The 19,018-nt window shown below is 45.6% G+C and overlaps 1 protein-coding gene across 3 annotated transcripts in view; it reads right to left on the reverse strand.

The window, feature by feature from the left end:
- Window positions 1–639: 639 nt before the first annotated feature.
- Window positions 640–19,018, reverse strand: part of LOC309850560 (nucleoside diphosphate kinase A) — a 33,695-nt gene continuing 15,316 nt past the window's right edge. The window contains exons 2-7 of one of the 3 annotated variants that reach the window (XM_082704626.1): window positions 8,249–8,325; window positions 7,967–8,146; window positions 5,741–5,870; window positions 2,890–2,991; window positions 1,770–1,882; window positions 640–943 (exon numbers count right to left, since the gene is read on the reverse strand). In XM_082704626.1, the coding sequence (XP_082560752.1) occupies window positions 826–943; window positions 1,770–1,882; window positions 2,890–2,991; window positions 5,741–5,870; window positions 7,967–8,145 (642 nt within the window). In that variant the 5' untranslated portion in view covers window position 8,146; window positions 8,249–8,325 and the 3' untranslated portion in view covers window positions 640–825. Of the gene's footprint in view, window positions 944–1,769; window positions 1,883–2,889; window positions 2,992–5,740; window positions 5,885–7,966; window positions 8,147–8,248; window positions 8,326–19,018 lie in introns of all 3 variants that reach the window. The other 2 variants (XM_082704625.1, XM_082704627.1) reach the window with 2 other exon arrangements.

The raw sequence follows: 19,018 nt of genomic DNA on the forward strand, positions 1-19,018 counted from the left end.
ACATCGTTACCATGTTCACTTGTGTGTGTGTGTGTGTGTGAGCACATTTAAGATCTATCCTCTTTGCAAATTTCAAGTACACGACACAGCATTGTGAGCAACAGACCCAGGGCTGTACGTTAGATTTCTAGTTTAGATTTTTAAATAAAGAGAAGGAAATTTCCATCTTGCCTCTATTAAAGCAACCAAACCAGCGCCCTAACAAATCAAAGCTACTCACAAGATTTCACCTGCTTTTTCTGACATTTTTCCAGGGCCAGGCCCACTATCCAGCTTTTCTGCTTTGGGAGTAGTTACAACTTCTCACACTCCCCCATCCGCTGAGGCCGAGAGCTTCTCAAGAGCAGGAAGGATATCTCTTATTTCCAGGGAATCCTCTGCCCCCAGTACAATCTTGGCAACTAGCAGATCTTCCTAGATGACTACGGACTGGCTCGGTGCCAAGAGCGGATGGGATCCGGGAGTAAAAGGAAGGATGGGCAAAGAGAAAAAGAGAGAGAGAAAGAAATCTCAGGACAACAAAAATAATTTACATAGTATTTACACTCTGTCCTGTCCGGTTACCCAGCGTAAATGGGAAAGAAAAAAGAATACAAAGCAATAGGGCATTACAAAGTAACCAACTCGATGAATCCTATGTTGGGATGAAATATTTTAATTAGACAGCAGCACATAATACTGTACAGGGAGCACACCCAGCTCCAGGAGATGCCCTCCAGGTTAGAAGGAAGGTCTCCAAATTACGTGAATTTGTGAGAGCCTGGCCCCCTGCTCAGGGGAGGGAGAGGGAACGGAATGAACAAAGCATGAAGGTCTGCTCTCCGGTCACTCGTAGATCCAGCTCTGAGCACAGCTCTTGTAATCGACCAGCTCTTCAGGCTGGAACCACAAGCCAATCTCCTTCTCCGCACTCTCCACAGAGTCGCTGCCGTGGATAATGTTCCTGGATGGGGGAGAGAGAAGGCCCCGTTACCGAGACCCAAAGGATTCAACAGCGTGGAAGCCCCCCGGCTCCCAGTGCCAGAAAGCTGACAGCCCCCTGCCGCAGAAAAAGCCAGAGCCCCCTGCACCAGAGTCCACAGTAAAAGAAAAAGCCCACAGCCGTGGTTCAGGTGGGGGTGAAGAATGCCCTCCCTGTGTTCCAGTCCTTAGCGCAACACCAACGTGAGCAAAGAGGGGACTCCGGCCAGCATTCGGTGCTGTAACCGGTTCTATACCCTCCAAAGCCAGGCACAACCACATGGATGCTGACGGTTGAGGGCAGAGAACTCACCAAACCAAACACCAAATTCAGAGAGAAAGAAACAAAAGAACTGATTTTAAATTGATCTGCTTATGGTATCATGTCCATCCCAGCCTCAGGAACCCAATTTTTTTTTAAAGATCTTTTTTTCTTTTCTTTTTTTTTTTTAATTTGACAGACAAAGATCACAAGCAGGCAGAGAGGCAGGCAGAAGAGAGAGGGAAGCAGGCTCCCCGCTGAGCAGAGAGCCCGATTCGGGGCTCGATCCCAGGACCCTGGGATCATGACCCAAGCTGAAGGCAGAGGCTTTAACCCACTGAGCCACCCAGGTTCCCCTCTTTTCTTTTTCTTTTTTTTTTTTTTAAGTAATCTCTATACCCAAAGTAGGGCTGGGCTCGAACTTACAACCCAAGATCTATAGTCACATGCTCTACCTCTAAAAACTGAGCCAGCCAAGAGCCTGAGGAACCCAAATGCTTGTCATCTAATTCAGATTTTGGAAAAAGGCAAAAGCACCCACTCCCACCTGCCAACTTGGATGCAGAAATCCCCACGGATGGTCCCAGGCTTGGAATCTGCAGGGTTGGTCTCCCCGAGCATCACTCGGCCCGTCTTCACCACATTCAGGCCCTCCCAGACCTGCAAGGATAAAAGAATATATGGTCAAGGAAGAAAACCCACCTCAGCAGAAAATCTGGAATCTATCAATTCAAAAAAAGCCCCTTTAACACTGAAGGAATAATTATGGAGCAGCTACTTGTTCCAGCACTGGGATACTAGTCTCCCTGCTCCCACTCCTGCTTTTCTACAATCCATTCCCAACAGAGCAGCCAGAGCAGCCTTTTAGAAATGCCTCGTTAGACATCCCCTAGCGTCCGTCCGGGAGCTCAGGAAGTGCATGGTCAGCACTGCCCTGCCTGATCCGGCCCAGGCCCAGGCCTCTGAACTCTTGTCATCTGACCCTCTCTTTCACCTACCAGGCTCCAACTGCTCCAGCCTTCTTTCTGTACTTCAGAAAGTTCAGGCCCTTTGCACATGCTGTTTTCTTGTTGAGACTGTTCTTCAGCGTGATTTTGTGTAAGTCTGGCTCTTTCTTCTCACTCCAATTTCAGCTCAAAAAGCATGCTCCTTAACCACCCAATCTAAAGTGGCTACTGCTGTCCCATCACCCTGTTTCATTTCTGTGCATATCACTAATCATTAGCATGTATATTTTTTTCTTCATTATGTGCCTTCAAGATGTGTAAGTGAGCAAAGCTATGAAAATAAGTACTTATTTGCCTCATTCATGACTGTATTCCTGGCGTCTGGAAGAGAGCCTGGCACAATGATAACCAATACATACTTGGAGGAAAATTACTGCAGGAAGCAAGAGACAATCTCGTTGCACTCCTGAAGTGTAGAATCAGGCCGACCTCTCCTGATTGCTCCCCGCTCTGAGTCGCTGTGGGTCCTCTGTTTAGCAAACAAATGCATCGGTGCCTTCGGTGGGTCAGAGACCTAACTCCCATCCTAATTGCCCAATCCTCCCAGCCCCCATCTCCTCTGTATCAGTGAGGACCTGACGTCAGAGGCAGGAATCACACGCCTCACACTCGGCTCCCAGGGGAGTCGTTCACATCGATATCTCACCCATGCACACTCACCATGGCAACCACGGGCCCTGACTGCATGTACTTGACCAAGCCGGCAAAGAAGGGACGGTCCTTCAGGTCGATGTAGTGCTCCTTGAGAAGATCTTCAGAAGCCTGTTGTGCAGACAAAGAATGAGAAATGGCCCCCCAAGCCTTCTAAGAACTAACAATCTAGTTATTTCTCACTCACTGCTGTGAGCACTTGGGGTGCCTGGGTAGCTCAGTCATTAAGCATCTGCCTTGAGCTCAAGTCATGATCCCAGGGTCCTGGGATCAAGCCCTGCATCAGGGCTCAGCGGGGAGCCTGTTTTTCCCTCTCCCACTTCCCCTGTTAGTGTTCCCTCTCGCTGTGTCTCTCTCTGTCAAATAAATAAAATCTTAAAAATAAATCAGTAAAATAAAATGTGAGCTCTTTGCTGATTCTGTTGTAATGCAATCCACTCCCACCAGTACCAGAGGCAAGTAATGCCAGAGAGACTCAAAGTGCTTCAGCTTTGTGGCAATTCCCCCCTATTGGCCTTGACTGATGGGAATAAAACCACAGAACTTTTGAATCAGATCCAGCCATGCCACTGTAGACAGTAAAACTAACAATACGATGAATTTCCATTCATTGAGAACAAGCCTCAACTCAAATGTCAGAGGGAAGTCGGGAGTGGTGGGGTCTTGGCATTCGACAGGAAGCAAACTGACCCCAGCCATGTCCCAGGGAGATGGCACATTTACTCAGGAGAGGAAGGCCAGGGACCAGGTGGGACAATTATGTGACCCCCACAAGTATTTCACAAACCACTCAAAAGTACATGACATCCAGCAATAAAGAAGTTTGCTGAAGAAGGACTTAGAAACTCTCCCTCTGCAAGGCTGGTGTGTGGGGACAAAACAAGTCAGCCAGAGAGCAAACCACCTGCTTGGCGATCCCAACTCCCTCAGCCAGGCTCTCTCAAGGCACACAGGCGTGTTCAGGGTCTGACAAGGACCCTTCCTTCTTCCAGTTTGTACCCTGCGCACTGCACTCATACCCACAACTGCGGACAGCCACTGCCAGAAAGCACAGCCAAAGCGACCCCTCACTCTGCCTCCAGTTGGCCGTTCCTGCCAGAGTAAAAGGACACAGCCAAGTGACCATGCCCCCTCAGCAATTCACTCTTGGCCACGCCCCAGTCCCAACGGAAGACTGGTAGTGGTGGTCTCCCGACACACGCTCACTGGACCTGTCCTTCCTTCAACACTTTCAATTCTACTAATTGGTTCAAATTGTTTTGGGGGGAAGAGGGGGTTCTGGTTACCTTTACTGTTTTTTTAAGATTTTTTAACTTATTTAAAGAGAGAGAGAATAAGCAGGGGGGAGGGATAGAGGGAAAAGCAGACTCCCTGCTGAGCAGGGAGCCCAATGCGGGGCAGGACCCTGGGATCATGACCTGAGCTAAAGGCAGATGCTTAACCAACTGAGCCACCCAGGTGCCCCGGGGCTGGTTATCTTTAGTCTGCGGAACAGATTACAGGGTTTTTTTGGAGCGGGGACATCAAGTTTTCCCTCGCCTCCCTCCCCCATGTCAGATATAAACAACCTGGCAAACTCCTGGCAGCTGTCCCTCCTCCCATTCTTCCTCAAGCCCACAACCTTTTTATTTTTTTACTTTTTTTTTTAAGATTTTATTTATTTATTTGACAGACTGAGATCACAAGTAGGCAGAGAGGCAGGCAGAGAGAGAGGAAGAAGCAGGATCCCTGCTGAGCAGAGAGCCTGATTCAGGGCTCAATCCCAGGACCCTGGGATCATGCCCTGAGCCAAAGGCAGAGGCTTTAACCCACTGAGCCACCCAGGCACCCCTATTTTTTTAATTTTTAAAAAATATTTTAGGGTCACCCCTAAATAGTACAGATAGTACAGAGTCTATCACGGGGCTCCATCCCATGACCCTGAGATCACCACCTGAGCTGAAACCAAGAGTCTGACGCTTAACCAACTGTGTCACCCAGGTGTCCCCTCCTTTTCACTTTTTGAACTACTGCCTTGCAGGTAGGTGTCTTGCAAGAGTTTCTGCTCTCTGCTGCTTTCAGGCAGGCCTCCCAAGGGCAAAACCACAGCTTTCCCCCCAACATGCCCTGATGGTGCCTACTAGACATTAGACACTAAGTGCACAGTAAATAAGGATGGGAAGATCTCCTTGCTGAGGATCACCTGGCTCGGCAAGGAGGGTGCAGGAGCGGGGGAGAAGTTCTCTGAAATTTGCTCAGGAAGCTCAAGACCAGGAGCTCAAACACACCCACCAGGACTCTGAGTCAGAAAGCACAGTGCTCTCCTGAAAACAGTATCGCAACTGTATGTGAACTAACTAGAATTTAAATAAAAATTTGAAGAGGGGGCGCCTGGGTGGCTCAGTGGGTTAAAGCCTCTGCCTTCAGCTCAGGTCATGATCCCAGAGTCCTGGGATTGAGCCCCACATCAGGCTCCCTGATCCTCAGGAAGCTTGCTTCCCCCTCTCCCTCTGCTGCTCCTCAGTGCTTGTGCTCTCTCTCTGTCTCTGTCAAATAAATAAATTCTTTTTTAAAAAATTAAATAGAAAAATAAAAATCTTTAAAAAAGAAAAAGAAAAAAGAAAGAAATCACAGTGCTGCAATAATATGCAGAACTCTGCATTGCTAAGGGAAAAGGGAGGCTATTTCCCAAAGTCCCAGTAGCTTGGTTTGTTGTAGGGTTCCTACTGGGCACCAAGGAGTTTCCAGGTTTCTGGACTTATGTGTTGCGGAGAAAGCTTAAAAAAAAAAAAAATAGGGAAGGGGAAAAACAGGGAGGCTAACGTACAATCATCCTCTGACCTCCAAGAGAACAGAAATATGAAGAATGAAGCCCACTTACCTGAATTAATTTCATAGCAACGAGGCGGAATCCCTTTTGCTCAAAACGCTTGATGATTTCTCCCACAAGGCTGCGCTGGACCCCATCAGGCTTGATGGCAATGAAGGTGCGTTCACAGTTGGCCATGGTCCTGAGGGTAGACAGCTGGGAGGATGAAACAGCACAGACTATCCTGCCTACACCATCATCCTTCTCAAGCGGATTACCCCATAAAGCTGGTTTAAATCTGTTGTGCCGACTCCAAGTCTCCCTGGTAAGAACCCAGTTCCTAGCGTGTTCACCATACTGTGCTACTCTGAAGGCACATTTTAAAGAAATAGGTATAAACAACGTTCCTACAATGGTAGTTGTGTTTGCCAATAAGAATAGTGTGCTATAGGGGCGACTGGGGGGGTGGCTCATCAGTCCAGTGTCTAACTCTTGATTTCAGCTCAGGTTATGTCTCAGGGTCAGGGATCAAGCCCTGCAATGGGTTCCGCGCTCAGGACAGATCTGCTTCAGATTCTTTATCCCTCCTCCTCTGCCCCTCCCTGCTCAGGTGTGCCAGCTCTGTCTCCCTAAAATACATAAATAAAACCTGAAAAAAAAAGAAAGAATAAAAAAGGAATAGTGCGCTATTGCACAGTATGAATGTGTTCGCCACAAGGAGCAGCAGTGAAAAAACTCTGGACTAGCACATGTGTAAAAAATGTTCCTAAGGAGAAAAAAAAATTTCCCCAAGCAAAAAACAAACAAACAAACAAAAAACAAAGCAAAAACAAAAAAACCAGGGACTATTAATTCTATCCCATTTGACTTAAAAGCCCCTATTAAACATCTATTTTGTACTCAATACTGTGGCAGAACTAAGGGAGGAGACATTAAAAAAAAAAAAAAAAAAACACTTTCTGAATTATCCAGAGAATGGAAACTACAGCGATAAAGCGGTAGTCGGGCAGAATGAAACAGTGTGATCCACTGCCACAGTCATGGTATTAGAAATGGAAGAGGTTTGAGAGATGATTTCGTTATAATCCCCTTAATTTTACAACCAAACAAATCTAGAGCACCAGAATGAGGTCCAAAATCCCAATTTCCCAAACCCATACAGTTTATGCTACACCATAAGACATAATGAATATTCAGGCTGATAAAAGGGGAATGATGGGAGAACTAGAGACGTTGGGAATATCTGAGATGGGACATCGGGCAGGAAAGAGGCCCAGACCCTGCCTTTTTTTTTTTCTAAGATTTTATTTTTTATGTATTTGACAGAGATCACAAGTAGGCAGAGAGGCAGGCAGAGGGGGGTGGGGGGAAAAACAGGCTCCCCGCTGAGCAGAGAGCCCAATGCGGAGCTCGATCCCTGGACCCTGGGATCATGACCTGAGCGGAAAGCAGAGGCTTTAACCCACTGAGCCACCCAGGCGCCCCCAGACCCTACCTTTTACAGAGAAGATTGGGCTCATGACTTGCTGTGATTCCACAAGATGGGAAAGGAGGAGGCCCCTGACCTTGAAAGACAATCCCTAATGAGGATAGCTACACCACCTCCCGGCTCTATCTTCCTCTACTTCAGTTAATCTCTTCTTATAGCACCTTAATATATTTTAATTTGTTCGTGTTGCTGTCTCCCCACTGGCCTGCGGCCTGTATACGGGGCTGGTTTGTGCCTGTGTCTCTCTCCCTGGTACCCAGCCACATGGCCTGGCAGTCGACACGAGCAAGGAAAATGTCTTACTTAAGTCGTAATCGCCCTGCCCCTCCAAGAAAAAGGGACAAAACCCAAGGACTGGCAGGAACTGCGAATGCAAGCTCGAGGCCAGCATGGATTCGGGCTACCGAGCCACAGATCGGCTCTATACCCATACCTTGGACCCCTATAAATGTCCTCCACACCCACTGAGACCCACGCACACACACTCATTCATTCATTCATTCATTCATTCAGGAAGAACTCGCGGAGCCCCAACTCCGAGCCCAGCGCTGCACGCGACACAGACAAATAAGGCACAACCCGGGTGGTCGCGGCCCGACGGGAAAGTCAGCCACGGACAAAGGCAAGTCCACGTGGCGTGGGACGTGCGCTGACAGGTCTGCCCCTGCCCACCCGCGCTGCCCTGCCTTGCCCTCCCATCCGAACCCTCTGGCCACGTCTCAGGGCCGAATTCATGCGACCCCATCGCCTTCCTCCCTCCCCCGATCCCAGGATCCCTCCTCCTTCTCAAGACCCCATACCCCTCTCACCCCTCCAGCGGCTCCGGCAGCAACTCCTTCTGGGGACGCCGGCACCGGAAACACGCCCCAGCCCCACGTGGTTCCTGGCACCCACAGGCGCGGAACGCTTCTTTCCGGATCGGCTGCCGGAGAGCTCGTTTTTGCAGAACACCACTCGACCACGTTTCCTCTCGGGCGTCGGATGTCATTCTAGAGAGCAACATTCCGACGTTTAACTTCCGGCACTGCTTTTTCTTGCTCTTCCGGCACGCCGCCCTTCCTCGCCTCCCCACCCCCAGGATTCTGACTCACTTCCTCCGCTCTCGAGTCAGTCGGCTTCCCGAGAGGGGGCGCTCCCACTTTGCGCCAAGTCCGAACGGGCACGTGACCTAGAAGTGGGTCTTTCTCACTTTTCCGTGTGCTCCTTCTCCCCAGCCCATCAAGCTCTACATTATTGAGTACCTACTGTGTGCGGGACACGGTTGCAGGGCCCGAGGTGATGGCAGGAAACTAGGAGGCTTTGGTAGGGTTGGGAATGAGGACAAAGAATAAAGAAGCAAACTGATACGTAATACACTGCATTATTTTAGTGCCCTTAAGAAAAAGCAAGGTAGGGGCGCCTGGGTGGCTCAGGGGGTGAAAGCCTCTGCCTTCGGCTCAGGTCATGATCCCAGGGTCCTGCGATCGAGCCCCGCATCGGGCTCTCTGCTCTGCGGGAAGCCTGCTTCCCTTCCTCTCTCTGCCTGCCTCTCTGCCTGCTTGTGATCTCTGTAAGTCAAATAAATAAAATCTTTAAAAAAAAAAAAAAGAAAAAAGAAAAAGCAGGGCAAGGGAGAAAAACGGAAGGAGTAAACAATTTTCAAAAGGTTAGTTGGGAAAAGGCTCTCTGAGGAAGCGACAGTGGAACAGGAGGTCTGGTGTTCATCTGACCGCGGAATATTATTACGGTGGACGGCCAGTGGGAGAGATTGCCTTCGGAGAGCGGCCGGGTTACGTGGTCGTGCCACTGGAAGGTTTTGAACAGGGAACGACCTTATATGATACACATTAAAAAAAAAAAAAAAAAATCTGACTGCCGTAGAATAAATGGGTGGGGTAAGGTAACAGAGCGGAAGCAAGTGCCTTTTCAACAACTGGTCCTGGGACGCCTGACTGGCTCCGTCCCTAAAGCTCGGGAGTCCTGATCTTGAGGTTGTGAGTTTAAGCCTCAGGTTGGCTGTACAGATTACTTAAAAAAAAAAAAAAAAAAAAAAAAAGAAAAGAAAAGAAAGAGGTGCTGAGGCATTGGACATATGCAGGCAAAGAAAGAAAAGAACCTCTACCTACACCTACACCTTAAACAAAAATTCGTTCAAAATGGATCATAGAAGGGCGCCTGGGTGGCTCAGTCCCTTAAGCATCTTACTCTCCATTTGGCTCTGGTCCTGATCTCTCCGGAGATGGAGCCAAGTGTGGGGCTCTGCCTCTGCCCCTTCCCCCACTCATGTGTAAGTGCTCGCTCTCGCTCTCTCTCAAATAATAAATACATATTTTTAAATGGATCATAGATTTAAATATAAAGCAATAATAGTTTAGAAAAAACATGGTTAAAAAAAATCTTTATGGGCGCCTGGGTGGCTCAATGGATTAAGCCTCTGCCTTCAGCTCAGGTCATGATCGCACGGGCGTTGGGATGGAGTCCTGCTTGGGGCTACCCTCGAAGCCTGGAGTCAGTTTCTCCCTCCACAGGGGCTCTCTCTTTCAGAATAACAAAGCAAAACAAAAACTTCAGGTCCAAGGGCCAGGCAAAGAGTTTTTAGACTTGCCACCATAAGCACAATCCGTAAAATGAAAAACTTGGTAAATTGAACCCTATGAAAATTTAAAACTTTTTCCCTTTGAAAGGCTCTGAGCAGAAGATGAAACAGCAATTTACAGGGTAAAAGAAAATATGTGCAAACCATGTACCCAACACAGGCTTGTATCGAGAACATAAGAATTTTCACAACTCAACAGTTAAAAAAAAAAATCCAATTAGAAAACGAACAAAAGACAAGAACAGACATTACACTAAAGAGGATTTTCGGATGGCATGAGATGAACATGAAGAGATGTTCAACATCATTAATCACTAGGCAAATGCAAATTAAAGCCATGAAGAGGGGCACCTGGGTGGCTTGGTTGGTTAATCATCTGCCTTTTGCTCAGGTCATGATCCCAGGGTCCTGGGATGGAGTCCTGCGTAGGGGCCCCTCTCAAGAGGGAATCTGCTCCTGCCTCTCCCTCTGCTCGGGGTTGCTCTCTCTCACTCTCTCTTGTAATAAATAAAACCTTTAAAAAAAGCACAAGGAGATATCACTACACACCTATCTTAATGGCTAAAAAATTAAGAGCACACCACTGGCTCAGTGAGTAGAGCATGAGACTTTTTTTTAAGATTTTATTTATTTATTTGACAGAGAGAGCCAGAGAGCTTAAGTGAGGGGAATGGCACAAGGAGGAGAGAGCAGGGGACTCTTGATTTAACTGTGGTGAGGTTGTAAGTTTGAGTCCCATGTTGGGTGTAGAGCTTACTTAAAAAAGGGAAAAAAATTTTTTCTTTAAACAGAATCAGGAGAGCTAATTGAAACTACGCTGTTAGTCCAAGTGGGAGATGCTGGTGGTTTGGACTATGTAATGACAAAGGAAAAAGAGACAAACGGGTTAGTTACAGGATATATATTCAAGATTAAGGCCATAGGTCTTACTGAAGGATAGGATATGGAACATGAGAAAAAAAAATAGATATTGGCTTCTAGTTTTCTTTCTTTATTTCTTTCTTTTTAAGATTTTAATTTGCTACTTTTTTTTTAAGATGTTATCTTTAAGCAATCTCTACACCTAACATGGGGCCCGAACCCACAACCCTGCATTCAAGAGTTGCACCATCCACCACAGAGCCACCCAGGTGCCTCCTAGTTTTCTTTCTTTCCCTTCCTTCCTTCCTTTCTTTTCTTTTCTTTCTTTCTTTCTTTTTCTTTTTTTTTTTTTTTTTTTGGAGAAGGTACATTAAATATCAGTTCAATAGTTACCTACCAAGCTCATTTATAAGTTGTTGGGGTCCGCTGCACTAGTACTTTTAAAATTTCTATGTACAAACAAATCACACAAGGAATTGTTAAAATGCAAACTCTGATTCACTAGGTCTAGTGAAGCCTGAGAGTTGAATGATTCCAATGTTGTTGATTGACAGTCTTTGTAAGACCATGTCCTAGAGCCAGGTTCTTTTAAAGATGTTATAAGCCTCGGAAGGTGCAGGAGGATCTTGCCCAGGCAGATGCTGGAGAAGGGGAATGGGCATTAGAGAATGGGAAGATTTCATCTCTTCCTGGAAGCCATCCTAATTACATGACTCACCCTACCCTTCCTTGCCCAACCCTACATACAACCCTTGAGGCTCCTGTAAGTTAATGTTTCAGCAAACCAAATCAGAAAACAGTAAGAATTTAAAGCTAACAGTAGTATATTTTTAAAGTTTTATTTACTTATTTAAGTAATCTCTGCACCCAACGTGGGACACAAACTCATGACCTTGAGATCAAGAGTCACATGCTTTTCTGAGTCAGGCAGGAGTCCCCGAACTGTGAATAATCTTAAAGGACATATGGGCCAGTCTCTCCAGAAACCCTGGTAAAGGGTTTCAGTTTCTGCTTGAAACTTCCAAGAATGGGAATTCACTACCTCAAACATCAGATCCCTCACCTCTGGTCCTCATCAGATGCACCCTCTTCTTGCTTAAACAGCAACAACAGCAACAGTGAAACAACAAATTTGCAAATTGAATATATTAACCCCCCCCCAAAAAAATAATAACAGGAGTAATGTTTAGTGAATTGCACTAATGACTTCAACTATTATGGAGAAAGAGTGGTCACCGGGATTGCTTTGGTAGAATAGGGGGAAGGTTTCATAGAGGTATGATCAGGATGGGGATAAGTCTAAAGGTACTGGGAGACAAGGGAAACAGCCAATAGAGTGCTCTAGCACAGTGGGGATAAGACCACAAGATGAATGGCAAGCCTTGAATGTTAGTCTGAGAAGCTGGGGCCATAGTTAATGGAGAGTCATGGAACCTTTGAGGGTCGAACAGTGACCTGAAAAACATTTTAAATTCTAGAACTCATTACAACTGTTGTGGCTATTTGATTCACTCCCTTTACAGACATACACACAGACCAAAATAGATGACATGATTTATTGAAGATTACACCAATACATAGGGAAAGCTATGCTTTAGAACAGTGAATCTAGCTATGGTGTGGAGGGCAGATTAGATAGGGAGAGGCTGGAAGCAAAGAGGCCCATAAGGAAGATGCTGACATCACCAGTAATCAAGGCATGAGGATTAAAGCGGTTAAAGGGATGTTTGTGCTAAAATTCATAGGATAAACCAACAAGGTTTGGGAACTGATTGAATATGATTAAAAGAGCTGGAGAGGAACTCTGTCATAGCAATGATAGGGCTGAAGACCAGGAGTCTGTTTTCAAGGGATGTGGGGGTGATTCTTGGCTCAACCACATATCATTTATGTGACTTCTGACAAGATATTCAACATTGCCAAGCAAACTCGTGTTTCTGTATTTGTTAAATGGGAGTCATACTCCATCAAAATACTACATCCTGGGTTGCCTGGGTGGCTCAGTGGGTTAAAGCCTCTGCCTTCAGCTCAGGTCCTGGTCCCAGGGTCCTGGGATAGAGCCCCGCATCGGGCTCTCTGCTCAGCAGGGAGCCTGCTTCCTCCTCTCTCTCTCTGCCTGCTTGTAATCTCTGTCTGTCAAATAAAATAAATAAAATCTTAAAAGAAAAAACTACATCCTCACTACATCAAAAGAGTGTTGTGAGGATTATATAAAGTAATGTGATCAATATTTAACACAGTGTTTGGCACATTGTAAATAATAAATAGCTGCTTGGGTTTTTTACACCTATGGGTGACAGATTTTATACCTAACCATTGTGACAATAGTGACATTAACCCACAAAAAAATAATAATGACATTAACAGATGTAGGGAAGTCTAGAAAGAACCAGCTGCAGGAAGATGAGCTCCTGTTGTACATCTGCTGGAGGGTGATGCAAGAGAGAAAATACACAGTAACCAATTAAAGACATTTGTCTGGGGTTCAGAGGAGATGCTAAGGACAGACATGTGGGGATTATCTGCATAAAAGTGATCTCTAAATACCCTGAAGCTAAACATGAAAGCATTGACAATATTCTTTTTTTTTTTTTTAAAGGCAGACTTCTTGTGATGGTGCAGGTATGAATTCCAATGGTATTTGCCAACCAAATATGCGTACTAACAATATGTCAAATGTGTCCTACAGAATTTTTACAATGATACATTATGTGCTATAATTTGCTAAGCCTAGAGTCTTTATTTTTTTTTTTTTTTAAAGATTTTATTTATTTATTTGACAGAGAGAGATCACAAGTAGGCAGAGAGGCAGGCAGAGAGAGAGAGAGGAGGAAGCAGGCTCCCTGCTGAGCAGAGAGCCCGATGCGGGACTCGATTCCAGGACCCTGAGATCATGACCTGAGCCGAAGGCAGCGGCTTAACCACTGAGCCACCCAGGCGCCCAGCCTAGAGTCTTTAGAATGAGATTATATAGGAGCACCTGGGTGGCTCAATCCATTCAACTCTTGATTTAGGCTCAGGTCGTGATTTCAGTGTTGTGGGATGGAGCCCCGTGCTGGGCTCCCCACTCATCAGGGAGTCAGCTTGAGATTCTCTCTCTCCCTCTGCCCCATCCACCGTTCATACTCTCTCTCTCTCTCTCTCTCAAATAAATAAATAAATAAATCTTAAACGAAAAGAAATGTAATTCTATAAAAAAATCATTTTAGTATTATAATATATATTATCTGGAACTGACATTAATTATACTGTGATTTATTTTTTAGATTTTTAAAAAAATATTATTTATTTATTTGACAGACAGAGATCACATATAGGCAGAGAGGCAGGCAGAGAGAGAGAGGGGGAAGCAGGCTCTCCACCGAGCAGAGAGCCCGATGTGGGGCTCGATCCCAGGACCCTGGGATCATGACCCGAGCCGAAGGCAGAGGCTTTAACCCACTGAGCCACCCAGGTGCCCCAATTTTTTAGATTTTTTTTAAAAGTAAGCTAGAGAGATAACACAAGCTGGGAGGGAAGAGGGGGAGGGAGAGGGGCAGACTCCCCACAAAGCAACGAGCCTGTTGTGGGACTCGATTTCAGGACTCTGGGATCATGACCTGAGCTGAAGACAGATGCTTAAAAGACTGAGCCACCCAGGCGCCCCAGTGATCTATAAGTATTAAAAAGTATCTTAAAAGGAGCAATAAGCAATAACTGCCATTCATTTGTTACACAAAAATGAACCATAATAGACAACATATATTGAAAGATTGCTCTGTGTCAGAGCACCTAGGTGGCTCAGTGGTTAAGCATCTGTCTTTGTCATCTGTCTTCCTGCTCAGCAGGAAGCCTGCTTCTCCCTCTCCCACTCCCTCTGCTTGTGTTTCCTCTCTCTCGCTGTGTCTTTGTCAAATAAATAAATAAGATCTTTAAAAAATAAGAAAAAAATAAAATAAAACAACTTAAAAAGAAAAAAAGGTTGCTTTGTGCCAGGCAGAGAGTGCTTTATTTATAGTAATTTGCACAACCTCTTCGTGAGGTAAATATTGTTACTGTTCTTGTGTTTTGGGTAGGGAAACTGCCGCTCAGGAGGGTGGATGACTTGCCCAAATTCAGACAGCTGGAAGAAGTGGATCCAGGATTTAAAGCCAGTCCGCGCAGGGCCAGCAGTTTGGCTCTAAATTACGTATGTGCTTCTTCACCATGGAGAAGGCTTTATTCCAGAGTCTCACCTGCAGGAGAGATCACTGCGAGGTGCGAAGAAATCATCATTCAAAACCAACAAGACGGCTAGCTCTAACACTGCGCACAGAATAGAATTGATTCAGGTCATGACTGTCCTGCTATGAATGATTTAAGGAATCAGAGCAACTAATGCATTATGCCCACGTGTGAGAAACAGAAAGGCATCTTGGGATGCAGGGCAAAGAGAGGCCATTCATAATACTGGTTAGGAATGAGTCCCGAGGGAATCTTCACTGCCCATAATCAAGAATGAAGTATGAACCCTCCCACTTATGACTCCAGAATCGAACTACAAATCAAACAGCAGGATCATTTGGTGAAGGTAATTGCCTGTGTTTTGCAAAAAACAAAAAACAAAAAAAAAAAAAACAAGCACACAGGTCCCTTGTCTGAGTCTGACTGAGAAATATGCATAAGGAAACTACCTCTCCATCTTCTGAGTGAGGCCTGATCCTTGGTGGGGGAGGGGAGGAAGAGGTTTGGGGGGAAACCTACAAAATTTGCTAACTGGGGAAGTAAGTCCTAAAAGATCCCTCACATAGTCTGGTGCAGCAGCTATACGAGGTGGGCCTGATTCTAAGTTCTATTTTACAGGTGGGGAAAATGAGGCCCAGAAAGGTTAAATAGTTTAGCCCAGACCACAAAACCACTTCAGAGGCCGAGGCTGCCTGTGGGTCAGTGTCACTCTCGCTCCAGAGCCTGTGCGCGTAACCACCACACTGTGCCATAGAACATAGAACATCTCGTCAGGAATTCTAGACTTCCCAGCCCAATGAGACCCCCGGGGATCACTGGGCAACCCAAGCGAGATCAGTCATCTATTTTTTTTCTATTCAACAACACTGCCTTCCTCTGACATTCTTACGTTTTCTGCTCTTGACTACTGAAAGCAAGGGCTCTAATACCTTTTATTTTTTTTCTCCTTAAGCTCTTCAATCGCATTTATTTTTACATTCTCTTACAACCCTCCTCGTTTCCACTTTCTAAACTTAGATATAATAAAGCCTTTTGCAAAGACACCGGCTCTTTGCCTGTAACAGTCTCTCTGCTTGCCTTGACTCTGGTCTAGTCTTTCAGACTAAAACTCTCTGGGGGAAGGATTTCGTGGCTGAAGAGGTGCAAGGTCCAGAGCAGTGATTTCACGTTCATCTCCCTCCTGCTTTCTTGTGATTTGATTCTCCAGGACCCCTACTGGGAGTCATGGGCCTGGTGCCTTCTGTCTTCACTGAAGATGGTTGTAATACTGGATTCCGTTCAGTTTGTCTCCCCAGGCTCTCTAGATTGGGGCCAAACATCACATAATCTGTCATTTCTGTAATATTATGATCGTAGTGCCTTGTGTATTAGTTGGGATGAACTAGGTTGTGCTAGAGCAAAAAGTCAGTCACAAGTCTCAGTGATTTAATGCCTTAGTCCATCAGGTTTGTGTAACAGAAACACAATAGACTTATAAACAATAAACATTTATTTCTCACAGTCCTGGAGCCGGGGGATATCCAAGATCATGATACCGACAGATTCTGCATCAGCAGATCTCATGTAAGTTTGGTTTTGTTCAGTGCAATGAACTGAATGCTTACACTGAATCTGATGAGACGCTCCTTCTTAATGGATAGCAATCTTCTCACTGGAACCTCATGTGGTAGAAGGAGGTTTTTCAGAAGCACAGTGTTGGGGAGCAAGAATTTCCTGTCCCCGTCCAAAGTCCTTTGAAGGCTGGAGGAAGAATGAAACTGACATGTGACAGACGAATAGGAGAAAAGCAAATTTAATTTCGTTCCTACGGGGAATCCACCCAGACATGGAAATTCCAAAGAGTTTAATACAGATCAAGCAAAATGAGGTCTATATGTCAGCCTGAACTAAGGAGAAGGGGGAAGGGGTATGTAACTTCTAAGGGAAGGAATGCAATTCATAGGGCAGTAAGAAAAAGAGCAGATGTTTGGAAATTAGATGTTTTCCCTACAGATGAGTCACTCAGATAAAATTTATCCCAGCTAATAATCATTGTTCTGGGAAACACCCCCAATTTTAGAAACTTTTTCTTTTCTCTCTCTCTCTCTCTCTTTTTTAGATTCTTCTAGGTAGTTAAAGGAAGAGCAAAAAGTTTCTCGTGAGCACACAGGGGCTTAATTGCCTTCAGCTCTGAAAAAGTCATGCTAAAATGGTCCCCTTGGGGTGGCTGGCCCTTGACCCCTATAGCACTAATCCTATTCCTAAGGGCTCCATCTCCTAATACCATAGCCTGGGGGGTTAGGATATGAATTTTGCTTTTTTTATGTTTTCTTTTTCTTAAAGATTTCATTTTAAGATTTGATTTATTTTTTATTTATTTGTCAGAGAGAGAACTTGCACACAAGCAGGGGGAGCAGCAGGTAGAGGGTGAAGCAGGCTCCTCACTGAGCATGGACCCTGATGCTGGGCTCGATTCCAAGCCCCCGGGATCATGACCTGAGCCAAAGGCAGATGCTTTAAGGACTGAGCCACCCAGGCACCCCTTAAAGATTTTAAGTAATGTCTGCACCCCCGGTGGGGCTCACACTCACAACCCAGAGATCAAGAGTCACAAGCTCTTCTGACTGGGGCAACCAGGCGCCCCTCCCTATATGAATTTTGGAAGAAACACGAACTCCGAGTCCTTTGCACTGCACAAAACCAAATCTGCTGTAGGGCCAGCACCTCTCCAGTTCAATCCCCGCCTTCCAGTGATTCCAGGAGGCTGTTACCTCTTCCTGCCCATCTCAATACAAGGCCTCTATGATGCAGAACCACAGGACAGACAAAGCTGAGGGAGAGGGAGGGTCCCACGGTAGCTCTTAAATGGTTGGTTTGGCCTGGATGCCACTGCTCCTTTGAGCCCATGGACCAGCACTAGTGGAATGGCCCTGCATAACGTGAAGGGAGATGGGAAATAGGGAGGACCACACGACATTCTGTGAGCAGGAAAGTTCTTTGCTTTCTTCTCATCCCCGCATTGTATGCTGCAATCTTGTCTTTTCCTTTCCCAGTCCCGGTCCCAGCTGTTAGCCTGTACCTTGGACTTTAAACTTCTACCTCCAAATCCACAAATTATAGTTTAATCCAGTGCTTGTTCTTTGGAGTATTTTATCTCCTGCCTGATGACCCTGTCCTTTCACTGGCATGCCTTATGGCTGGAATGTTGTCTCCCTTATCCTTGTGTCTTGTTTTGTTTTGTTTTGCATCTAGTCATTTTCCAGGAGCTACCCGGCAGAGAGTGGTCTGGAAAGACCTCCTAAACTTCCTGAACTTGAAATTGAAGTTGACACAGAGGGATCACAAGTAGGCAGAGAGAAAGGGGGAAGCAGGCTCACCGCTGAACAGAGAACACAATGTGGGGCTCAATCTCTGGACCCTGGGATCATGACCTGAGCCTAAGGCAGAGGCTTAACCCACTGAGCCACCCAGGTATCCCCAAAATAAAAAAAACCTTAAAAAAAAAAAAAAAGGAAGAGCATGGAGCACTTGATATTGGTATATTGAATTCAAGTCCCATATTGGGGATAGCTGTTACTTGAGCAAATAAATAAACTTAAAAAAAAGAATGAGCATTAGTATCTTGCTTATGCTTTTATATATTTTTTTAAAGATTTTATTTATTTATTTGACAGACAGAGATCACAAGTAGGCAGAGAAGCAGGCAGAGAGAGAGGGAAGCAGGCTCACCAATGAGCAGAGATCCTGATGCGGGGCTCAATCCCAGGACCCTGAGATCATGACATGAGCTGAAGGCAGAGGCTTTAACCCACTAAGCCACCCAGGCACCCCTTGCTTTTGCTTTTAATTAAATATACTAGAAAGGCAATACTTAAAGAAATTTAAAAGAAATAATTTATCCAACGAATCTAATAACCTAATAGTTATTCTTGTTTGCATGCTTCTTTCCAATTGTAACAGAGGGAAAAAATATATTTTCCTCTGCCCCTTCTGTGTTTTCCAGCCAAGAACATATAAATCCGCCTGTCCAAAGGCAGACTAAACAGGGCCGCCTGGCTAGCTCAGTAGGTGGAGCGGACCCCTCTTGCTCTCTCGATATAAGTTCGAGGCCCACATTCGGTGTAGTGATTACTGGAAAATAAAATCTTAGAAAAAAGAAAAGGCAGATTAATGAAAGAAAAACAAACAATTTTATTACCATGTGCATGGCACATGTATGTATGGAAACCCCCAGGGATGAACA

This window comes from Mustela nivalis (assembly GCF_964662115.1).
Source record: "Mustela nivalis genome assembly, chromosome: 17".
Lineage (NCBI taxonomy): Eukaryota > Metazoa > Chordata > Mammalia > Carnivora > Mustelidae > Mustela > Mustela nivalis.